Source organism: Urocitellus parryii, chromosome 11, assembly GCF_045843805.1.
Source record: "Urocitellus parryii isolate mUroPar1 chromosome 11, mUroPar1.hap1, whole genome shotgun sequence".
Lineage (NCBI taxonomy): Eukaryota > Metazoa > Chordata > Mammalia > Rodentia > Sciuridae > Urocitellus > Urocitellus parryii.
In genome coordinates, this window is record NC_135541.1 from 4,716,721 (window position 1) to 4,735,319 (window position 18,599).

General features: G+C 59.2%; 1 protein-coding gene across 1 annotated transcript in view; it reads left to right on the forward strand.

The window, feature by feature from the left end:
* Positions 1–18,599, forward strand: part of LOC113180919 (calmodulin-binding transcription activator 1) — a 687,512-nt gene that overhangs the window by 577,623 nt on the left and 91,290 nt on the right. The window contains exon 5 of the mRNA XM_026386127.2: positions 6,345–6,498. Within this exon, the coding sequence (XP_026241912.2) occupies positions 6,345–6,498 (154 nt within the window). The remainder of the gene's footprint in view (positions 1–6,344; positions 6,499–18,599) is intronic.

An 18,599-nucleotide genomic window follows, 5' to 3' on the forward strand; every position in this document is an offset into this window, starting at 1 on the left:
GTGTCTGCAGCCTTGGCCTCCCCCAAGGAGCTCGCCTGCCTGGCGGGACCCTTCCAGCCGCCCGGCCCTGTGTTCACAGCTTCGTCCTCTGCACCATCTGGCCAGTTCCCTGAACCAATTTTGCACCGTGCTGCTGTTAATCGGGCTGTTGCTGCCCCAGATCCTGAGGCTGTGTGCACAGCCCTCCTCCCACCAAGTCCCAGGGCCCCAGGTTCTGGGCAGAGTAGGGGTGAGGAGATCCAGGATCTGAGTGCAGGCTGGTTTAAGCAACAGGAATCTCCACCCCTCCAACACTCTCCTCTCTGTGAGCAGGGATAGCAATAGCAAACTGCATCCTCAGGAGGCCGGAGTGACTGAACCAGGACACACACATGTGGCCGAAGCTGAGGCCCAGCACACAGCTGGTTTGAGAAAGCCATCTTTGGAAACAGAGGTCCCCAGTGGAAGGTGTGTGCTCAAGGAACAGACACACTCCTGTCCCGTCTTGTGCCTAGAGCTGCACCCAGCCCACCCACAGAGATGGCAGAGCCCAGGAGGACCTTCCCCCATCTGTGTGTCCTGCTGTCTGGACTGCAGGGCAAAGATCCGAGGAGACAGCAGCCTCCAGAGCCCAGTGACCCCAGGAGACCTGAGCCGCAGGTGCCACCCACTCTGGCCCTTCTTGGGAAGTAGAGTTCTCCATTTCCTTCCACCCTCCGGGTCTCAGCTCCAGGCCCTCAGGCCCTCCAGGAGGCCCTCAGTGGAGGACAGAGGGGAATGGAATTCCCCCTCCAGGGGCTTGGGGACCAGCTTCCTTTCTGGTAGGGCCATCAGCCCCCACCTCATACCTTTACCCAGGACAGAGAGAACAGGTGGCAAGCTGCCCGGGGCAGCTGGAGCGTGGGCAAGAGGATTTTTCTCTGCCTTGCAGCCAGGTGACACCCCCAGCCCCGAGCTGCCTCCCATCATCATTTATTCATTCCCTAATAAATCCTGCCCTTCTTTCTGCCAGCTTTGCACTCCTGTTTTATGGGCTTCGACCCTCGTTGTTTATGAAGCACCCAGGTCCAGGGAAGGCTGTGCCTCTTAAGACCAGGCTCATGGGGCGTACGGAATCTGCGTACATGGCGCTAATATGACAAATGCAATCATACAAGGGACTTGCGGCGCCAACGACGCTGATTTACTTGCTCACCTCCCTCCTTCCAGCTGGTGGCACACGGGCCGCCCCCGCACCCCCGCGGCAAGTGGGGAGGTGTGTGGCACTATTACATGCCATTATGACTTTGTGGGTAATGTATACATTTCCACTATCACACGGCCTCTCTCCTTCATTTTTCATGAGAACTGGCACGAGATTAATGACTGAGCCACAGAAGAAACGGGACGCCATGCCACTCTGATTTATTGACCACTTAGCGTTGATGAAGCTGCAAACAAGAGTCAAACAGATGTTGCAGCTGCATTTTTCTTTATCAAAACCAAGGTCTTTTTGCATTTTTAACCACTTCTTGGGTGGCTGTCCTGCTTCCTCCACAGCAAGGGTGCTGGCTGGCTCTGGACCTCCTCCTCTCTGGTGGTGGCAGGGGAGACAGGGCTGGGGCTTTGGGACCCCACCCGGCCTCCAGCCACCAAGCATCCACCCCAGGAGTGTCCAAGAGGAGGACGAGAGAGCCCCAGGGCTAAAATTTGAGTCCCCTTAGCGGGTCTCCAGTGAAGAGCTTGCGATGTGCCCCCAGCTGACCCCAGGACGTGATACACACACCCTGGGTGGCTCAGCTTGGAGGACCTGCTCATAGAACCCCTCTCCCACCTCCGTCTCAAACCCGTTACAGATTACGGAACACCCATTTAGCAGGCCACGTTGGTGGCCTTAAACGTGAGTGCTGGCTGGGGGTCAGGTCCGCCCTGAGCCCTTACCTGCCTCACCTCCCAACAAGGTTAAGGCCGTGCTAAAGGACAGGCGCCAAGGCTGGAGAGGTCAGCTGCCAGCCCCTGTGTCTGCTACACCCCTTTCTCTCTCGTCTGGTCTTTGCCACCCAATCTCCTTTCTGTCCCCAGCTCTGGTAGGGGTCCGGCCCTCCAGGCTGCCATGGACTGAGTCCTCATCTTGTGCTCCCTGGCTGGCTGGAGGCTCTGCGAGGGGAGCTGTGGCCCCCAGGCTGGTGAGGACGAGTCGCGGAACACCTGTCCCTGCGGTAACTGTGAATCTGAAGTGCATGAGGCAGGAGCTGCTGCATGTTAATCCAAGTCCCAAGGACCTGTAGGCGCCCCCAGCTGTCCCCGGGCTGCCCACCCAGGCCCCAAATACCAAACAATAGCTTAACCCTCCAGGAGCTGACCGAAGTTTCTTGTTCAAAGCAGTTTTATTTCCTCAAATTGCTCATTGTCTTTCTAAATGGAAGCCCCACCTCAGGTTGCGGGTGACTCTGGCCCTCAGCATTGGGTGGCCTTGATGCCAGGATGCTGAATGAGGTCACCCAGGCGAGACAGAGGCTAGGGAGGGAGACAGCGCCCCAGCAAGCAGGCTGGATGCCCGCGGAGGAAGGGCCTGTGCAGGTCAGAACCAGGACAGCACTGCAGGCAGCCGAGCGGCTGGACGGCCTGCTGGGTGAACTCGCCGTCCTCTCAGGAAAACCACAGGACTTTTCTGGTTGGTTTGGTTCAGTTGGGTGGCAATTGGTGGTGAGAGCAGCGGGGCTCTCGGCCATCCATGGGGCACTTCCTGCCTCTCAAAGGCCCTGCCACAACTCCCTCTGCGGCCCTGGGGAGAAAGGCCGGGCCTGTTTTCACTCTGGATGAGGAGCCTGAAGCCCCAAGAAGCAGGGGTGGAATCTCCCAGCCCAAGACTCCTCCCAAAGGACTCTGGAACCTCCTGAGACTCCCACCACCACGTCTCCCTGGGGATCCCTATGGGGGGCCTTTACCACCAGCTGAACTCCAGGACATTTGGGGTTCATCTTCAAAGGTCATGCTCACTTAGGGGGCAGCCTCTAGCATCTTCCTGGAAATTCCACAGCCCAGGGCCAAGCGGCCCCCATCCCAGATCATCACACAGCCACGGGGCAGCATGGAGGGCCTGCAGGACGCTAAGGCGAATATAGTTTTTCTGCCAAAACACCCCATAAAACGTATAACTAATGACTAAAATTGCAATGTTGCCAAGAAGGGAAATGTGCCCCAAATTTCTAAAAATACCTCAATTCCTCTCTTCCTGTGCTCCTTTAGACTCTGTGAGGGGAGCTGTGTCCCCCAGGCTGGTGAGGACCTAAAGCCAGCCCCAAACCAGGAGAGGTCCACCATCAACACGCCACCTGGGGAGCCCCGGCACAGGGCGCACGGCGCAGGGGGTAGGGGTCAGGGGGATGGGGAGGTGTCACCTGGGTCAAAGACAGAACCGCAGGAGTCCAGTGCAGCCTGCTCCCGCCTGACCCAAACCCAGTCTCCTCCACCCTCGAGGGTGGACTTCCTGCTCATTGCTTTGAAGCAACCAGAAAGGAAGGCTGAGGGGGACCCGAGGGGACCACAGTCTGGCTCCTGTGGACTGGAGGGCAGCAGATCTAGAATCTGGAAGCCAGTGGTCACAAACGGGGGGTCCTCACCACCACTAGATCTGCAAAGCCTGGAGGGTGAGGGGCCCGGGGGTGCTCGTCAGGGACAGGGTGGGGCACCCACAGCCCTCATGGGTTCTCAGAGAGGATTCGCACCTAAAGAAGGTGGGGAACCAGCTGTACTGCTTTGCAGTTGTCTAGACAGGGCCTCCCGTTCAGAAGCACTTCCCTATCCTTCATGGACCCAAACGTCCAGAGACCCCAAGCCTGGGAGGCAGAAAGACCAGAGGTCACCATTCAGCTTTATTTCAATCCTCAAAACCTGAGTGCCACGTCACCAGATGCTGGGGTCCCCAGGGGCTCGTCCCTGAGGTCTGGAGATGAAGCAGATGTGGAGAGCATGAGTGGCCATCATGCCTGGGGGTGGTGAGGCGGGGGAGGCAGAGGGGAAGGCTTCCTGGAGGAGGGGGGATGCTGACCCTGTCCTCAGAGGGTAGGTAGAGACTGGCCCTTCAGGCTGTCTTCAGAGCTTCCAGACACAGCAGGAACTTCAGGGCGTGGGCTTTGATTCCTTAGCAAGCAAGGCCTTGTGGGCACAGCCCCTGCCTGCACCTCCCCTTGGCCCCCCGCAGCCCTTCCCAGGCGCCCAGGCTGTGCTCCACTCAACGAGGCTGTGGGCAGGAGGCTGCAGCCTTTCATCTCCACGGGGCTGACCTGCCAGCTCCCTCCTGCAGGGGCCAGGCTCCTGGTCCAGAGACTGGGATCAGAGGAAGCCCCAGGGAGCCTGCTGGCCCCTGCAGCCCTTTGATCCTGCCTCACCCCACTCAGCAGCTGACACTGCTGCCGGGCCAGGCCAGCTCAAGTAGGAGCCCGGCCCAGCCCGGGAGGCCAGCCTGCTGCTCTGCAGGGAGAGGGCAGGACCAGGACCGTTGCTTCATCCGTGTGATGGGCATGGCAGATCTGCCCAGCCCACCCGCCTCTCGGGCATATTGCAAGGATAAAGTGAGACGGGAGGTGGGAAGGCATTTGGGCCAAACAAAAAGAGGCCACCAGATGTCTTGGCAGGTCTGGAACTTGGAGTCGGAGCCCTGGCTTCCCGCCCAGGCCCGTCCCTCGCCAGGCCCCGGGCTTTGGGCAAGCTTCGCCGCGCTGGTCTCCAGACAGAGGGTGCCCGCCCTGCCCAGCCCGCCTCCCTGGCTAGCTCGGGCACCAAATGAGATAATGGCTGGAAAGTGCTTTGAAAAGAAGCAAGTCCTGGGCCGACGTCAGGGATTATCACTATTATTAAGGAGCGCGAGTCCTGAAATCCAGCAAAGCTGCCACAAACGAGAGGCTCCCCTTGGCGTTGATTTAATTTCCTGGTTAACTGAGCGTTGGCAAGAAAAAAACTATTTCCAACCCTTATTGGAAATCTTTTTAAATTCCTCCCGTCTACGTTCTCACACCGGTCGAGGTGTAGGCATGAGTCTTTATTTATTAATGGCTTGATTGATTCACATATTCATTTCGTGCTTTTGCTCTGACCACATCCAAAAAAGCAGGTGCAGACTTGGCTTCTCCATGCCTGGGCCCCGCCCATCCCACTCTGGTGCTTAAACCTCAGCCGGGAAAGCTGGGGCCAGGGCCGGGGCCGGCACGGGAGGGCCTTCCACACAGTGTGTTCTGTACTTTCTCGTGGGATCTCTGTATATTCTCATTAGTTTCCTTAGAATTGTACAAGAAAAAAAAATAGCTTAAGAAATGCCTGCAGGTTTGGGTCAAAGGGCTCAGCCATTTCTTTCCAGGTGTGTCCAGGTGCATCTGTGGAGTGATATGATTGTTTTCAACAAATTCACAGGCTAAATAACAGCCTGACAGCTGCCTTTTCTTTGTTTGTTTTGTTTTGCAATAGGATCTTGCTAAGTTGCTCAGGGCCTCACTAAGTTGTTGAGGCTGGCCTTGAACTTGCGATCCTCCTGCCTCAGTCTCTTGAGCCGCTGGAATTACAGGCATGCACCAGGCTCAATGGCTTGTTGCAGCAAAGCCGCTACCCCACAAAGGCCCCTTGGCGTGTAACCATCAGAAATAGTGGTGGGCAGAAGGGACGAAGGGTGTTCAGATCGAATTCACTGGGGAGAGGCTGACCCTCTTAAATAGAACCACGTGGGGACCAGCGGTGTCCTCAAGGTCTCCAGCCTGACCAGGGGGTCTTCCATTTTTAAGCCCCAAACGGGCTTCTAAGGAGGAATCCCTAAGACCCTCCTGGGGGAGGCCACAGTGGAGAGTGTGGGTGGAGCTGGGTGCAGGAAGAGGACCCAGCCCTGAGAAGCAGGGGCCCCAGGCCTACAGCTCCTTCCCCCCCGGGAAGAAGGGCAGGACGGCACCTGGGTGGGGAGGTCCAGCAGGCTGTGATGAGAAGGCAGGCCTTGAACGCAGAGCGGGGACGAGGGACAGTGGGGCAGCTGCTAAAGGGGGCTGGGCAGGGATACAGCTGACCTCACAGATGGGGTCCTTGGTCACATGCTTGCCTGCTGGTGTGGAGGTCGGCAGCACCAGGGGACACTGGTCAATGTCTGGAGACTATTCCTGTTGTCACAGTAGACAAAGGAGGAGTTTCATGGCAGGGGGTGGTAGAGGCCCCAGAGGTCACTACCTTCCCACAGTCCCCAGGACGCTCCCCAACAGAGGGTCACCCAGTTCCTGGCATCAGTGTGCCCAAGTCGAGCAAGCCTGGGGTGGGGCAGTCCCTGCCTGCACCTCTGGGGGCCTGGGGCGCCTGCCCTGGACATCCTCTGTGCCGCCCGCATGCTGCCCGTCTCTGTGCTCTCCCCCCAGAACCCCGACATCGTCCTGGTGCACTACCTGAACGTGCCGGCCATCGAGGACTGCGGGAAGCCCTGCGGCCCCATCCTCTGCTCCATCAACACCGACAAGAAGGAGTGGGCAAAATGGACGAAGGAAGAGCTCATCGGGCAGCTGAAGCCCATGTGTGAGTAGCCGCACGGGGACCAGCCGGTGCCATCCAGGCGGGGCCAGGGAGGATCCCCAGCGGCCATGGGGTCCCAGCCACGGAGCCCCATCTTGCTCAGATGATGGCGCTGCTGGGAACCTGGCTTTCACAAAGCTCCCTCATGTCCCTACGTCCGCTTGATCCTCAGGAGCCTCCTCTGTGACTCCCAGGCACAAGATGTCAGGTCCATACGACCGACGTGAGGCTTAGAGACACAAAACAACAGGCCAAGCATGCCCTGGGCCTGTGTCTCCATGCCCAGACAGGAAGCAGGGAGGCCAGGGAGGGGAGGACCTGGACCCAGGGCTGCCTCGGCCCAGACTGGGTGGGGAACCCTTGATGGTGATGGAGCTGGATTCCATTTTGTCAGCAAAGCAAAGCTTTCTGAAGCCGTCAGGTGCGAATCACTGAGTGCAAATCACAGTGAGTCCAGGAGGCTGAGGCTCAGCTGTCCCTTGCTTCTGTGGGCCACAGCTCCTGGCCACTACAGGGCTCTTAATGCCACTCCAGCCCCTGACAGCTGGGCTCTGCAAGAACAGACCCAGGGCTGCCAGCCTGAGAGGAGCGCGGAGTCGGCTGGTGCCAACAGGGGCCCCAGGGTGCAGGGTTGTCCATCACCCAGGCTCAGGACCTGAGAGAGCCCATCTGTGGGGCTCTCCAAACCAGGGCCACCTTGTCAGGCACCACATACAGCAGAGCCACTAATGTGTCCCTTCCTTGGAGATCCGAGCTAAGGCTGGGGCCACCTGCAGTGATCAGCTCGTCCTGAGTCTCCTGGAGGCTCACACAGCGGCCCCCCAGCCTCAAGGCTGGGGATGAGGGGCAGGAAGGACAAAGGGTCCTCCACGGGAAGAGAGGCCTTCTAGGGGCAGTAGCTCGGCAAACACCAAACTTCCTCTCATGCCATCCTCTGAGCCAAGTGCCCCCAGCTCGGGGGATCCGGCCGGTCTGGCCTCAGTGCTGCTGCCTGGAACCTGGAACCAGGTGGCCCCAGGGCCTCTCGAGGTCCGTCTCCTTGCTGCCCTCCTGTCTTCACTGGCCTCCCACCCACTCACTTTTAGAGCTCAGCCCATACAGCCCCTTCCTCTGGGCCCCTCACGCATGCACCCAGCGTGGGGGCCTCCTCAAGACCCCCAGGGGAGACGTCTGTATGAAATCAGCCCCCATCGTGATGAGCCAGAGTGGCCGCCGGCCTCTTCCTCCTGCTGCAGAGCATGGCGAGGCTCGGGAAGCTCCACAGAGAACTCCTGGGAGCGCCTGCTCTCTGCACAGCACTGGGCTCACGGGGCTCACAGAAGGAACCATGGACTGTGAGCAGGGCCCCGAGCAACAAAGGCCCTGGAGCTGAGGCCACCCAGGGACACCTTCCCAAGGCCAGACCAGTGGGCCTGGCACCAGAGGGCCTGCCCCCCACTTCTGATCCAGCATTGAGGGGTGCAGTCTAGCCCTGGGTGTGGGACTCCACCCCTCCCCACCCTGGCCTGCTCACCCTTGCTCCTGGGCCAGAGCAGGGACTGCTCGTGCTGGGCTCTGGGGCCACCTGGCCAGGGCAGCAGGGAGAGCCAGAGCTGGGGAGGCAGCTGGGCCCTGGTCCTGGCTCTGAGGCTGCCTCACGGGTGACCTCACCACCCTCTCTGCTCTCCAGTTCCCCCTCCTCAAAGGCCAAGAGTCCAACCAGCTGGACAGGGCTCACTCAGCTCCTGGCTTGGGTCCCATGACCAAGGACAAGGGTTCCTCCTCCCTCCCATTTCCTGGGAGTTGGAGTCACTGCAGGTGCTTCAGGATGGCCAGAGTCAGGTGCTTCCGCCCCTTGTCCAAATCCTCAGTGTCCACTGTTGGAGATGGCAGCTGTGCCCCGTCCTCTCCGGGCCTGCTGTCCTTTCCCCTGTTCTCCAGCAGGAGCGACTCCTGTCAGATCCCACTGCGCATTAGGGCCCCTTCAGCAGAGAGAGGCCCATCTCACAGCCAGGAGCAGCCGCTGGCCCAGCACAGGCCCGGGAGTGCAGGAGCAGGGACCCGCCAAGACATGCTTCCAAGAGGAGCCTTCCCTGGGAAGGTGGCCGCAGCCCCGGCCTGGGCCTCCCAGACATCTCTCTCCTCCACCGACAGTGCTTCTCCCCAGGCCACCCCCTCACCATTTTCCCTGGCACCTCCACCTACAGGAGCGCCACCTCCGGGCTGGGTGGGGGACTTGGGCTCCTCGGACTCCAGGAGGTGAAAGCCAGACCTGTGTTGGCCTCGGACGCTTAGCTGGAGGGGCTGAGTGCCTGCTCAGAAACCTGCAGTGCACCACGGAAATTATGTAAAACGACAGCAAACTCCCCCTAAATCCAATAATGCTCCTCTCTCGGGTCTCGGGGGCGGGGGGCAGAGCGGCAGCGTGGCTCAGAGCTTGGCTGCGCCTGGCTCCGCTTACAGAGAGACGCAGCCCGGGAAACACGGCTCCCGGAAACGCTTTAGATGCCGATCAGGCCTGGAGCACGCAGAGGGCACCAGCTAGCCGTGTTTGGGAGAGCACAGGTGTGCTGAGAGCCAGGAAGCCATCAGATTTGGTTCCAGGATCCGGAGTGCCACCCAACGTCGCAGCCAAGCACATTAGCTTCATCGCATCTTCACATAAATCACAGTCCTTCAAAGACTTCACAGTTGGATTTCCTGATGTTTCCAAATTTCTCTGCCCTACAGCAGAGTTGTCAGTGCCTTAATCAAAATGTTGTACTTATCGGCGGGAAAGGGAAACGCAGATCCCCGGCCCTGCCTCACCTGTCGTGAGATGGAGCTCAGGTCTCCTATCTCAGGTATCGCAGATACCGGTTCCTGAGGCAGATGGGTTCTGAGGGTGCCACTGTGATTCTTGCAACCATGCCCTTTGGACAGAAGGGGCCTTCTCTTCAACCTACAGTCTGAGGAATGCCTCTTCAGATAAACACACACAGGAAAAAAAAAAATTGAGCTGGGCACAGAGCCGCACGCCTGTGATCCCAGCAGCTCAGGGCTGAGACAGGAGGATCCCAAGTTCAAAGCCAGCCTCAGCAAAGCAACTCAGTGAGAACCTGTGTCTAAATAAAAGAGATGTGGCTCAGTGGTTGAGTGCCCCTGGGTTCAATCCCCGGTACCCACCCCCCAAATTAAGATGTCTGGTAGAATTCCCGATATGTTTCCAAAGATCCTTCCTGTCCTCTGTAACCCCTTCCATAGTAGTTAGAATATAGATCCGGCTGCTAGGGAAAATACCAAAATAACAGTGGCTTAAATAAAACAGAAGCATGCTTCCCTCTCACATGATTTGCAGTGTGGGGTTGATGTGGCAGGTCCCCGTGGAGGCTCCTTCCGGCTGGCTACTCTGCCATTCTCAGGGAGTTATTCTCTTTTAATGATCCAAGTGGCTGCTCCCACTCCTGCCATCACAACTTCATTTCAGTCAGTGAGAAGGGGAGAAGAAAAAGTGGAGGGTAATCTTCTTCCCTTTAAGGATAAGTTCCAAAAGGTACGTACATAATTTCCACTCATATGTCATATGGTCACTCCTGGTTGCAAAGAAACCTGGGAAGTATAGTCTTTTGCCAAGCACTTTGAGGAATCAGGTTCTGCGCGTGGATGATTCAGGGCGCAGCAGAGCTGCGCTCAGCCTGTGGCTTCATCTTCCTGGCTCATGGTGTACAGAATCGCTCATCTCAGTTCAAGGAAGGCCTGGGATGATCGTCGGGGGTCCCATCTGACGACTGGAGTTTACAGGACTCAATGAGCAGCAGGTGAAGTTCAGTGAAGTTCGGCTCACCCTGGGTATGCCAGGGCCTCTTCCAAGGCAGCTGGTTGGCGGGCACCAGCTCTGCAGCCGGCTCACTCCCCGGTGTGAGCCAGGCCCAGGCAGGTGCCGGTCTCCCTCCTGGATCAGCCTCCGGGAGACAACCCAGTGGGGGCTGGTCTCAGCCGGGTTCTGTGCCTGGTTCTGCCAGGCTGGGGGGAAACTTGGCCAGAGGTTCTAGGCCGCTGCCCCCACCTTCCAGAGCCCACCTTCCCCTCTGAGAGCATGTGGCCTTCTGCCCTGGCCTGTTTCTTGGCAGCTGGACAAGGACAGACATGCCGGCCACCTCCCAACCAGCAGGGGGTGAGGATGCATCAAGTGAGGGACAGGGGCGTGGCTCCAATATTGTGTCCACAGCCCGCCCAAGTGGTGAGCCCGCCCAGCTGTGCCCACCTAGGCACACTCCTGGAGTGCCCTGGCTGGCTGGCTCTGCATCGCCAAGCAAGGCCTCCCCAACCCCAGATGTCACTGGGCAGATCCGTCCACTCCCCTGGCCCGGGCTCTACCCGGCCTTCCTGGACCCTGTGCCCCTCCCGGCCCCGAGGCCTCTGTGTCCTAGGCAGCACTGGGAGGGGAAAGCAGATCGGTGGGGGGGGGGGGCAGCCTGGCCCCGAGGCCTGCACCCTGCCTGAGCCATGCCACGCCTGTGGCTGCCCCGGGCCAAGCCCTCCTGCCTCATGAGTGTACGCCCACCTGCTCACTCGGCTGCCCTCGCAGCCACAGCATGTGTTCAGGGACAGGCGACACACGTGAGCTAGCAGGGAGATGCTCGGTTCCCCGGACCCCACTCCCAGAGCAGCCTGGCCTCCACGCTGGGAGGTCCAGACCAAAGGCACTTGCAGGAACAGACACCAGTCAGGCCACGTCACACACCCAAGCGCTGCCCCTGAGAAACCGCTCTCCGGGCTGGGACAGCAGGAAGGGTGGAGGAACTTCCAGGAGCGGACAGCAGCTTGATGGAGCCTCGGCCTCGGTGAACCGCCCCTCCTGGTAGGTGTCATGGCCTCTCTGAGCCTCCACACCCTCCTTCCTGCACAGGGATGATGATGGCCCTCAGGCCCCCTGCCTTTAAATGACGTCACAGAGGTAAAGGACAGTGTGTCCAGACGGCAGCCACACCGTGAGGGGAAACCACCCGAAGCAAAGCGCCAGCTGTCTCCAGAGCCTGGACCTGCCGAGCCAGCAGTCAGCTTGTGCCAAGTGCTGCACAGCAGGGGCCACCCAGAGGCCAGCTGGACAGTCCCTCGGGGCCTCCTCCAGCCAAAACCAAGCCTCGAGCAAGCTGCCAGAGCTCCCGCCCAGTCGCCCAGTGCTCGACCCCAGGGAGGTGCCAGAGGGAATGCCAGGCCTGCCCTCAGGGAGCCCAGAAGAGGCGGTGCCAGCTAGCGAGCCCTGCAGGTGGGCCTGCGGGCAGAGCTGGCACCTGACATGACGCAGCACCATGGGGCTCGGGGACATCCTGACAGAAGGAGAACCCGGCTCTGGCCTGGGAAGCCTGTGGGACTTGGGAGCACACCAGAGGCCAAAAGGGGCTCCAGGCAGGGACACAGGAAGGAGGAACAGAGGGAAAGCCAACAGGAGGTGCAGCAAGAGGTAACGGGCCTGTCCATAGGCTTACAGGGCCGGGCCAGAAGTGCGGAGGCCACGTTGGATGTGAGGGTGGACGGATGAGGGGTGTGAAGGGGGAGGGATGGGAGTGTGAGGGGGCAGAGGCCATGGAGCATGAGGGGTAGAGGCCATGTGGGTGTGCGGGGGGCCCTGTTAGGTATGGGAGGGAGGTCATACTGGGTGTGAGGCCACTGAGGCCATGTTGAGTGTGAGCTGGGCGGTCCAGGTTGAGTGTGGGGGTGGAGGTCAGCCATGTTGAGTGTGAGCTGGGCGGTCCAGGTTGAGTGTGGGGGTGGAGGTCAGCCATGTTGAGTGTGAGCTGGGCGGTCCAGGTTGAGTGTGGGGGTGGAGGTCAGCCATGTTGAGTGTGAGCTGGGCGGTCCAGGTTGAGTGTGGGGGTGGAGGTCACCATGTTGAGTGTGAGCTGGGCGGTCCAGGTTGAGTGTGGGGGTGGAGGTCACCATGTTGAGTGTGAGCTGGGCGGTCCAGGTTGAGTGTGGGGGTGGAGGTCAGCCATGTTGAGTGTGAGCTGGGCGGTCCAGGTTGAGTGTGGGGGTGGAGGTCACCATGTTGAGTGTGAGCTGGGCGGTCCAGGTTGAGTGTGGGGGTGGAGGTCACCATGTTGAGTGTGAGCTGGGCGGTCCAGGTTGAGTGTGGGGGTGGAGGTCACCATGTTGAGTGTGAGCTGGGCGGTCCAGGTTGAGTGTGGGGGTGGAGGTCAGCCATGTTGAGTGTGAGCTGGGCGGTCCAGGTTGAGTGTGGGGGTGGAGGTCACCATGTTGAGTGTGAGCTGGGCGGTCCAGGTTGAGTGTGGGGGTGGAGGTCACCATGTTGAGTGTGAGCTGGGCGGTCCAGGTTGAGTGTGGGGGTGGAGGTCACCATGTTGAGTGTGAGCTGGGCGGTCCAGGTTGAGTGTGGGGGTGGAGGTCAGCCATGTTGAGTGTGAGCTGGGCGGTCCAGGTTGAGTGTGGGGGTGGAGGTCACCATGTTGAGTGTGAGCTGGGCGGTCCAGGTTGAGTGTGGGGGTGGAGGTCACCATGTTGAGTGTGAGCTGGGCGGTCCAGGTTGAGTGTGGGGGTGGAGGTCACCATGTTGAGTGTGAGCTGGGCGGTCCAGGTTGAGTGTGGGGGTGGAGGTCACCATGTTGAGTGTGAGCTGGGCGGTCCAGGTTGAGTGTGGGGGTGGAGGTCACCATGTTGAGTGTGAGCTGGGCGGTCCAGGTTGAGTGTGGGGGTGGAGGTCACCATGTTGAGTGTGAGCTGGGAGGTCCAGGTTGAGTGTGGGGTGGAGGTCACCATGTTGAGTGTGAGCTGGGCGGTCCAGGTTGAAAGGGGATGAATGTCAAGTTGATGACAGGACAAGGTAGCTTGGTGACAGCTTGGTGACAGAGGCATTGTGAGTGGGGGTCTTGAGGGTGTTGTGGTGGCTCCCCCCAGTCCTCGGTTACCCCAGTCCTTTGTCTTCGCTGCAGCCTGTGGTGCTCCAGGTCTCAGCCGCTCTCCAGACTCTCCCAGAAAGAGCCCCCTCCAGCACAGCGCAGTGGGGGGTAGTGCAGGCAGCCCGCGTGGCTGTGGACGGGACCCCCTGGCTGAGCCGTGCTGCAGCAGTAGAGAAAGGAGACAGAGGCAGCTGTCCCTCCCTGGCGCTCTGGCGCCCCGGAAGGCCAGAGGCCAGCAGAGCCGTGTCCAGAGCCCCTCCCTCTGCGCTGCCCGAGAGGCCTGGCTGGTGCCAACACCCAAGCCTTGGGTTGTATATTCACTTGTGCTGCTTTTTATGATTTTTCAGACAAAGACCAAAGATTCGGTAAGGGGGGCTGTGTTTATTTGTTTTGCTGTTTTGCTTAAATTGTAATCCTGGTGATTATAGAATATCAAGAAGTAAAATCAACAAAGGCTTCCCTTTCCTGGGCCTCCCCAAACCAGTTCCTGGTCGGTGAGCGCCACCTGGTGGCTGGTGACAGCAACAGGGCTCAGCGACGGGCCCGGCTCTCCTCTGGACCTGGGCTCTGGAGGTGGAAGGGCCATGAGGGGCCAGCTCTGAGATGCTGGAGTGGTGGGGCTTGAGGAGGGGCTGTGTCCCTCCTCTCCTCCTCCTCAGTCCACCCTCATCAGTCTCCACTGGCTAGCCACAAGCCGGGTGGGCACAGAGCTTGACCCCTGCCCAGGAGGACCTGTGCCTAAGTCTCCACCAGAGCCCATGGGGAAGGAGGGCGGTCAGCAGTGGCAATGGAGCTGCCCAGGCAGTGAAGCTGGGGCAGCCTGGGGAAGGCCGCTGTGGAAAGGGTTTGAAGATTCACTCAGAAATACCGTTGTCCAGCATCCCCACCTTGGAGTGAGACTCCAGGGACAGCAGCCAGGAGCTCGAAGTCAGGAGTGAGTTTGGGCACTGTCCCTGGGGCCCAGAGGAGCCAGCTATGGTTTTACCCCCAAATCTATGAAGGCACAGCAGAGCCTGAGCAGCTGGTGGCTCTGTGGTGAGAGCAGGGATTCGCCTGGGAACCACCTGGGCAGGTGAAGAGGCAGCCCCGGCCCCAGCCCCATGTTGACTGCATGTTGGAGCTGGCCCTGGGAGTGGGACGTTGTTAAGCAAGATTCCAGAGCTGGAAACCCCAGCCTAAAGCTGGCTCTGGTGAGAGGCCAGCACAGCACCCTGTCCTGGACAGCAGGGTCAGCACCTTTAGGGGACCCAGGCTTCTGGGAGTCAGCTGGTCCTCATCCCTGGGCAGAGGTAAGCAGACTGAAGACAACACCGATTTTCTCATGGCAATTCCTGGAGGGTGGCATTGCAAACGTGCACCAAGAGTTAGGGACATAGCTTCCTAGTATTCCAGGACCTCTGAGGTCTTTCCCTGGGCAATGGGTTGAGAGCCACTGCCCTGGAAGTTTCCGTGGGTTGCAGCTGAGGACTTGGTTCTGGTGCTGGGCACTCATTCACTTGAACACAGGAGAAATTCTAGAGTTTCAATCTGAGCATCAAAGGAATCACATGTAATCCCCAAAGCAGGTCCAGGACCAGGGACAGCGGCTCCATCCCTAGGAGCAGAGGCCCAACTCCCTGCCTGTGTCCGCTGACCTGAGTCCGGCAGGTTGTCAGGACAGTACCGAGAGGATTTCCCGGGGAACTTTCCCTGGGTCAGGAGCTGCTGGCTCGCAGCGGGCAGGGCAGGTCTCTTGCCCTGCTCCTGCCAGGACCCGCAGCCATCTCCCAGCCTGACGCGGGGCCAGCCTGGGTTTCCCGGGGGCTGGCTTCCTTTGCTGGCTTGGAGGATCCTGGTTTGTTTTGCAAGCTCCCTTCTCCCTCAGGCTAGGTTCTATTGAGCGGCTGTGGCCTGAGTAGAACTGAAAGAGAAATTCTTCCTTTGATTTCCTGTCTCCTGGCTGCTTGCCACTCTGCGCTGCTTTGCGCTGGGTACCCCTGCTGTCACCAGAGGCTTCCTCTCCTCCATTCACCAACTAGTGAGCGGGTAGAGTGGCCTCGATGCTGGGTGCGGCCTGCCTCCACCCTGCCCCTGACTCCGCCAGAGCTGATTCTGAGCACTGCTCTCTACTGGGTGGTTTAGAGGTATTTGGAATTGCTGCTAAGGTCCAAACCTTCAGATCTTACGTCTCTCTACAAAGGCACTGGGCCACGTGGGTATGTCCACACAAAAGAGCACACCCCAATAGACGGAGCCTCCTCCAGAAATCACTCTGGACACCCAGAGGACACCTAAGTCCCAGCGCCCAGAGCAGCCTTACAAAAAGCAAGACAGAAACTGTCCAGAATGCACTAGGTCTCCTGTTCCCACTTCCAGGGACCTGGAGGGGCTGGGCAGACGCCATCTGAGCAGGGCTGGGAGGCCAGGCTGTGGTTACACCCAAAGGGGAGAGAGTATCTCAGAGGTCAGAAGCTCCAGAGGTGGAATAGCTTCCCACCTGCCACACAAGCAGGGCTTCGGGCACATCCACGCCCCTGCGACTGCGCAAAGAATTCCCAGCCTCCGTGATGGTGCCACTTAGCACATCAGGAGGACATTCTGAGAGCCTTGAGCAGCTCTGAAAAGCCACATTGTTGGTCTGGTTGGATGGGCTGGGTGGAGACGTTCAGCCAAGGCCACTCTTGATGTCACTAAGCTCCTTGGAGACAACCTGGGATGCCAAGTATGGCGGCCACGGGAGCGCCGTCTCCCACAGTCTGACTTCCTGATCTTGGAGACCTTGGCCAGCTGCAATCCCCTGGCAACCTCAAAGTTCCTGTCCCTACCCATCACCTCTGGTCTGTACCACATGAAACTAAATGGCCAGCTGTGCCCTGGACCTTCCTCCAGGGGTGTGTAACCTTGGAACAGAGCCTGGGCCTCCTGGTAGAGAGGGGGACCCTGATGCCCATGTCCCAACAATGCCACCCAACAAATACAAGGTGACTCTGGACACGGCCGGCAGGTCCCCACACACATGGCCAGCACACCGTCCACCCAGGCCCCCCTCAGCCTCTGCACTTCTCGAAATGAGGTTTCTGAAAATGTTGTCCTCAGGACCAACAGGAGATGGAGACTGGAGTGGTGAGATCAGGAAATTGAACGGTGTGTGGGTGTCTGGGCGTGAGAAGTTAAATCTAATGAAAATTTCATCCAGTTGAACCAAGAAATCAGAAGCAGGGCCATTCTTCCTGTCAACAAGAACACAGTGAAAATTAAACCAATGTGGCTGCCATTTCCCAGTGACCTTGTTGCCATGGTGACGGCCTTCTACCATCAACAACGAGGAATCCAAGGGGGCTCTCATTCACTCCCTGACAGCACACGGCTGCCTCCCCCGCCCGCCTCTGCCACGTGGTTCATAGTAGAGTGACCCCGTGTCCAGGTGTGCACACAGAGAGGCGGAGAGATGGCCACAGCACCCCTTGTCCACCTTCTAGACGGCCTGGTTTGGACAGGAATTCGGTCGCCCTCCGTAGGGGTCTTTTGGGGTGGCGGTGCTGGATGAGCCCAGGCTGAAGAGGGGGAAGGAAAGGGCCCCAGGACAAGAGACCACCACTTGTCCTTGTCACCTGCGGCCACAGCTCCAAGGAATCGCTTCCTCTGCAAAGAAAGGCCAGATGTCAATTCCAGCAGGTGCTGCCTGTTCTGTCGCCGTGGAGACCAAAGCCCTGTCATCCTTCCAGATCCTACTGCCCCACAGAGCCAAGGGGACAGGGAGCCCGGCCCTCCCTGGTCCCTGGGGCCCTCAGGGCTGAGGGGGCTCTTTCCGAGGATTCCTTTCTGACCGCCTGTCCATCTCCTTTCCAGTCTTCCCAGCATGATTTTCAGAGCAGAAGCTGTCATCTTTCTGGGGGCTTCTTTGTCCTGTGGATGCCACCAAATCAGAGCCAGCTTATCTGGGTGTCCTTAAAGTCTCTTGGAGAAGGAAGACAGATGAGGAAAGTGACATCATCCAGAGGAATCAAAGCTCTTCCTGAGGTCACACGGCATGCAAGAAGAGCTTCCGCCACGCTGTGGCCTGGCCTGGCCAGCTGGCCGGCCCCCCTCCCCCAGGGCTCTTGCATCTAGTCCCTTCTTCCAGCCTCACTCAGGAGCAGCAAGCTCAGAGAGTCACCTGGCCATCAGTAGGGCTGCCCAGGGTAGCCCCATCAGGAATGAAAGTCCGTGGCTTCCACAGACCAGGGGAGGCCACCTCTCAGCCCCAGTCTATCACTCAGCAGGTCCCCTCAAGTGAAGAGGCTGTGACTCAGGGCCAAACGCTGCCCCAAGTCCCTGCTGCCTGGGATGAAGCCTTCCTTTGGGTTCCTTCCTGTCTAGAAGCTCCCCTAAATGCACCCATAACCTGGCACCCAGCCTGCCAGGGGAGGTAGCCGGGTACCTCTAGGAGACCCCAGGCTGCTCCAGCCCGAGCCTGCAGGCCTGAAGCCTCGCTGAGCTCTTTCTTCCTCAACCTCCCGTCTCCTCCGTGAAACCTCGGGGCCCAGAGGGGGAGTCCCTGTGCCCTGATCTGGGTGGCTTGGCCAGCTGGGCACTGCTCATTAGGGTCTGGCTACCCTCCTCCCCAGCCACAGGGTGGGACCTGGCCCTCTGGAGACAGCTCTGCCCCCTTTTAAGCAGAGGGAGAGGGAAGCAGGACGGTCTCCCGCACGGGAGGAGGCACCTGGCCTGCTCCAGGTGTCCGGGTCCCCAGGGCTGCTGGGGAAGCCAGGCTCCTCTCCAGAGAGAACAGTAAGTCCAGCTGCACACAGAGGGGCATCTCCACCTCCCCTTCCCCCTGGTCAGCTGTTCGGAATTTCCGCACCACCTCTAGGAGTATGTCCAGGGAAAATGCAGGCCAGCCTGGCAGCTTAGTGGAAAAGTGAGATTCTGCAACTCCTCCCAGCCCCACCCATCTGCTGTGTGACCTTGGGCAAGTTGCATAACTTTTCTGAGTCTTGGTCTTCACAGGAAAAACATGGAATAATAATTCTGCCTCAAAGTCTCATTGAGAGATTAGTAACATCTCTGTCCATGGTTCTCAAAGAAGTGTGCCTCCAAACCCCCAGAGGACCAGAGTTTCTGATCACTGGTCTGGGTGGAACCTGAGAATGAGTATTTCTAACATCCCAGGTAGGGGAGGCCACCCCTGGAGAACCACAGCTCTGCCTGAGACCGCCCAGCCCAGGGTACTGCCCACTGTCGGGTGTCATTAGGGGTGCAGGTTACTGC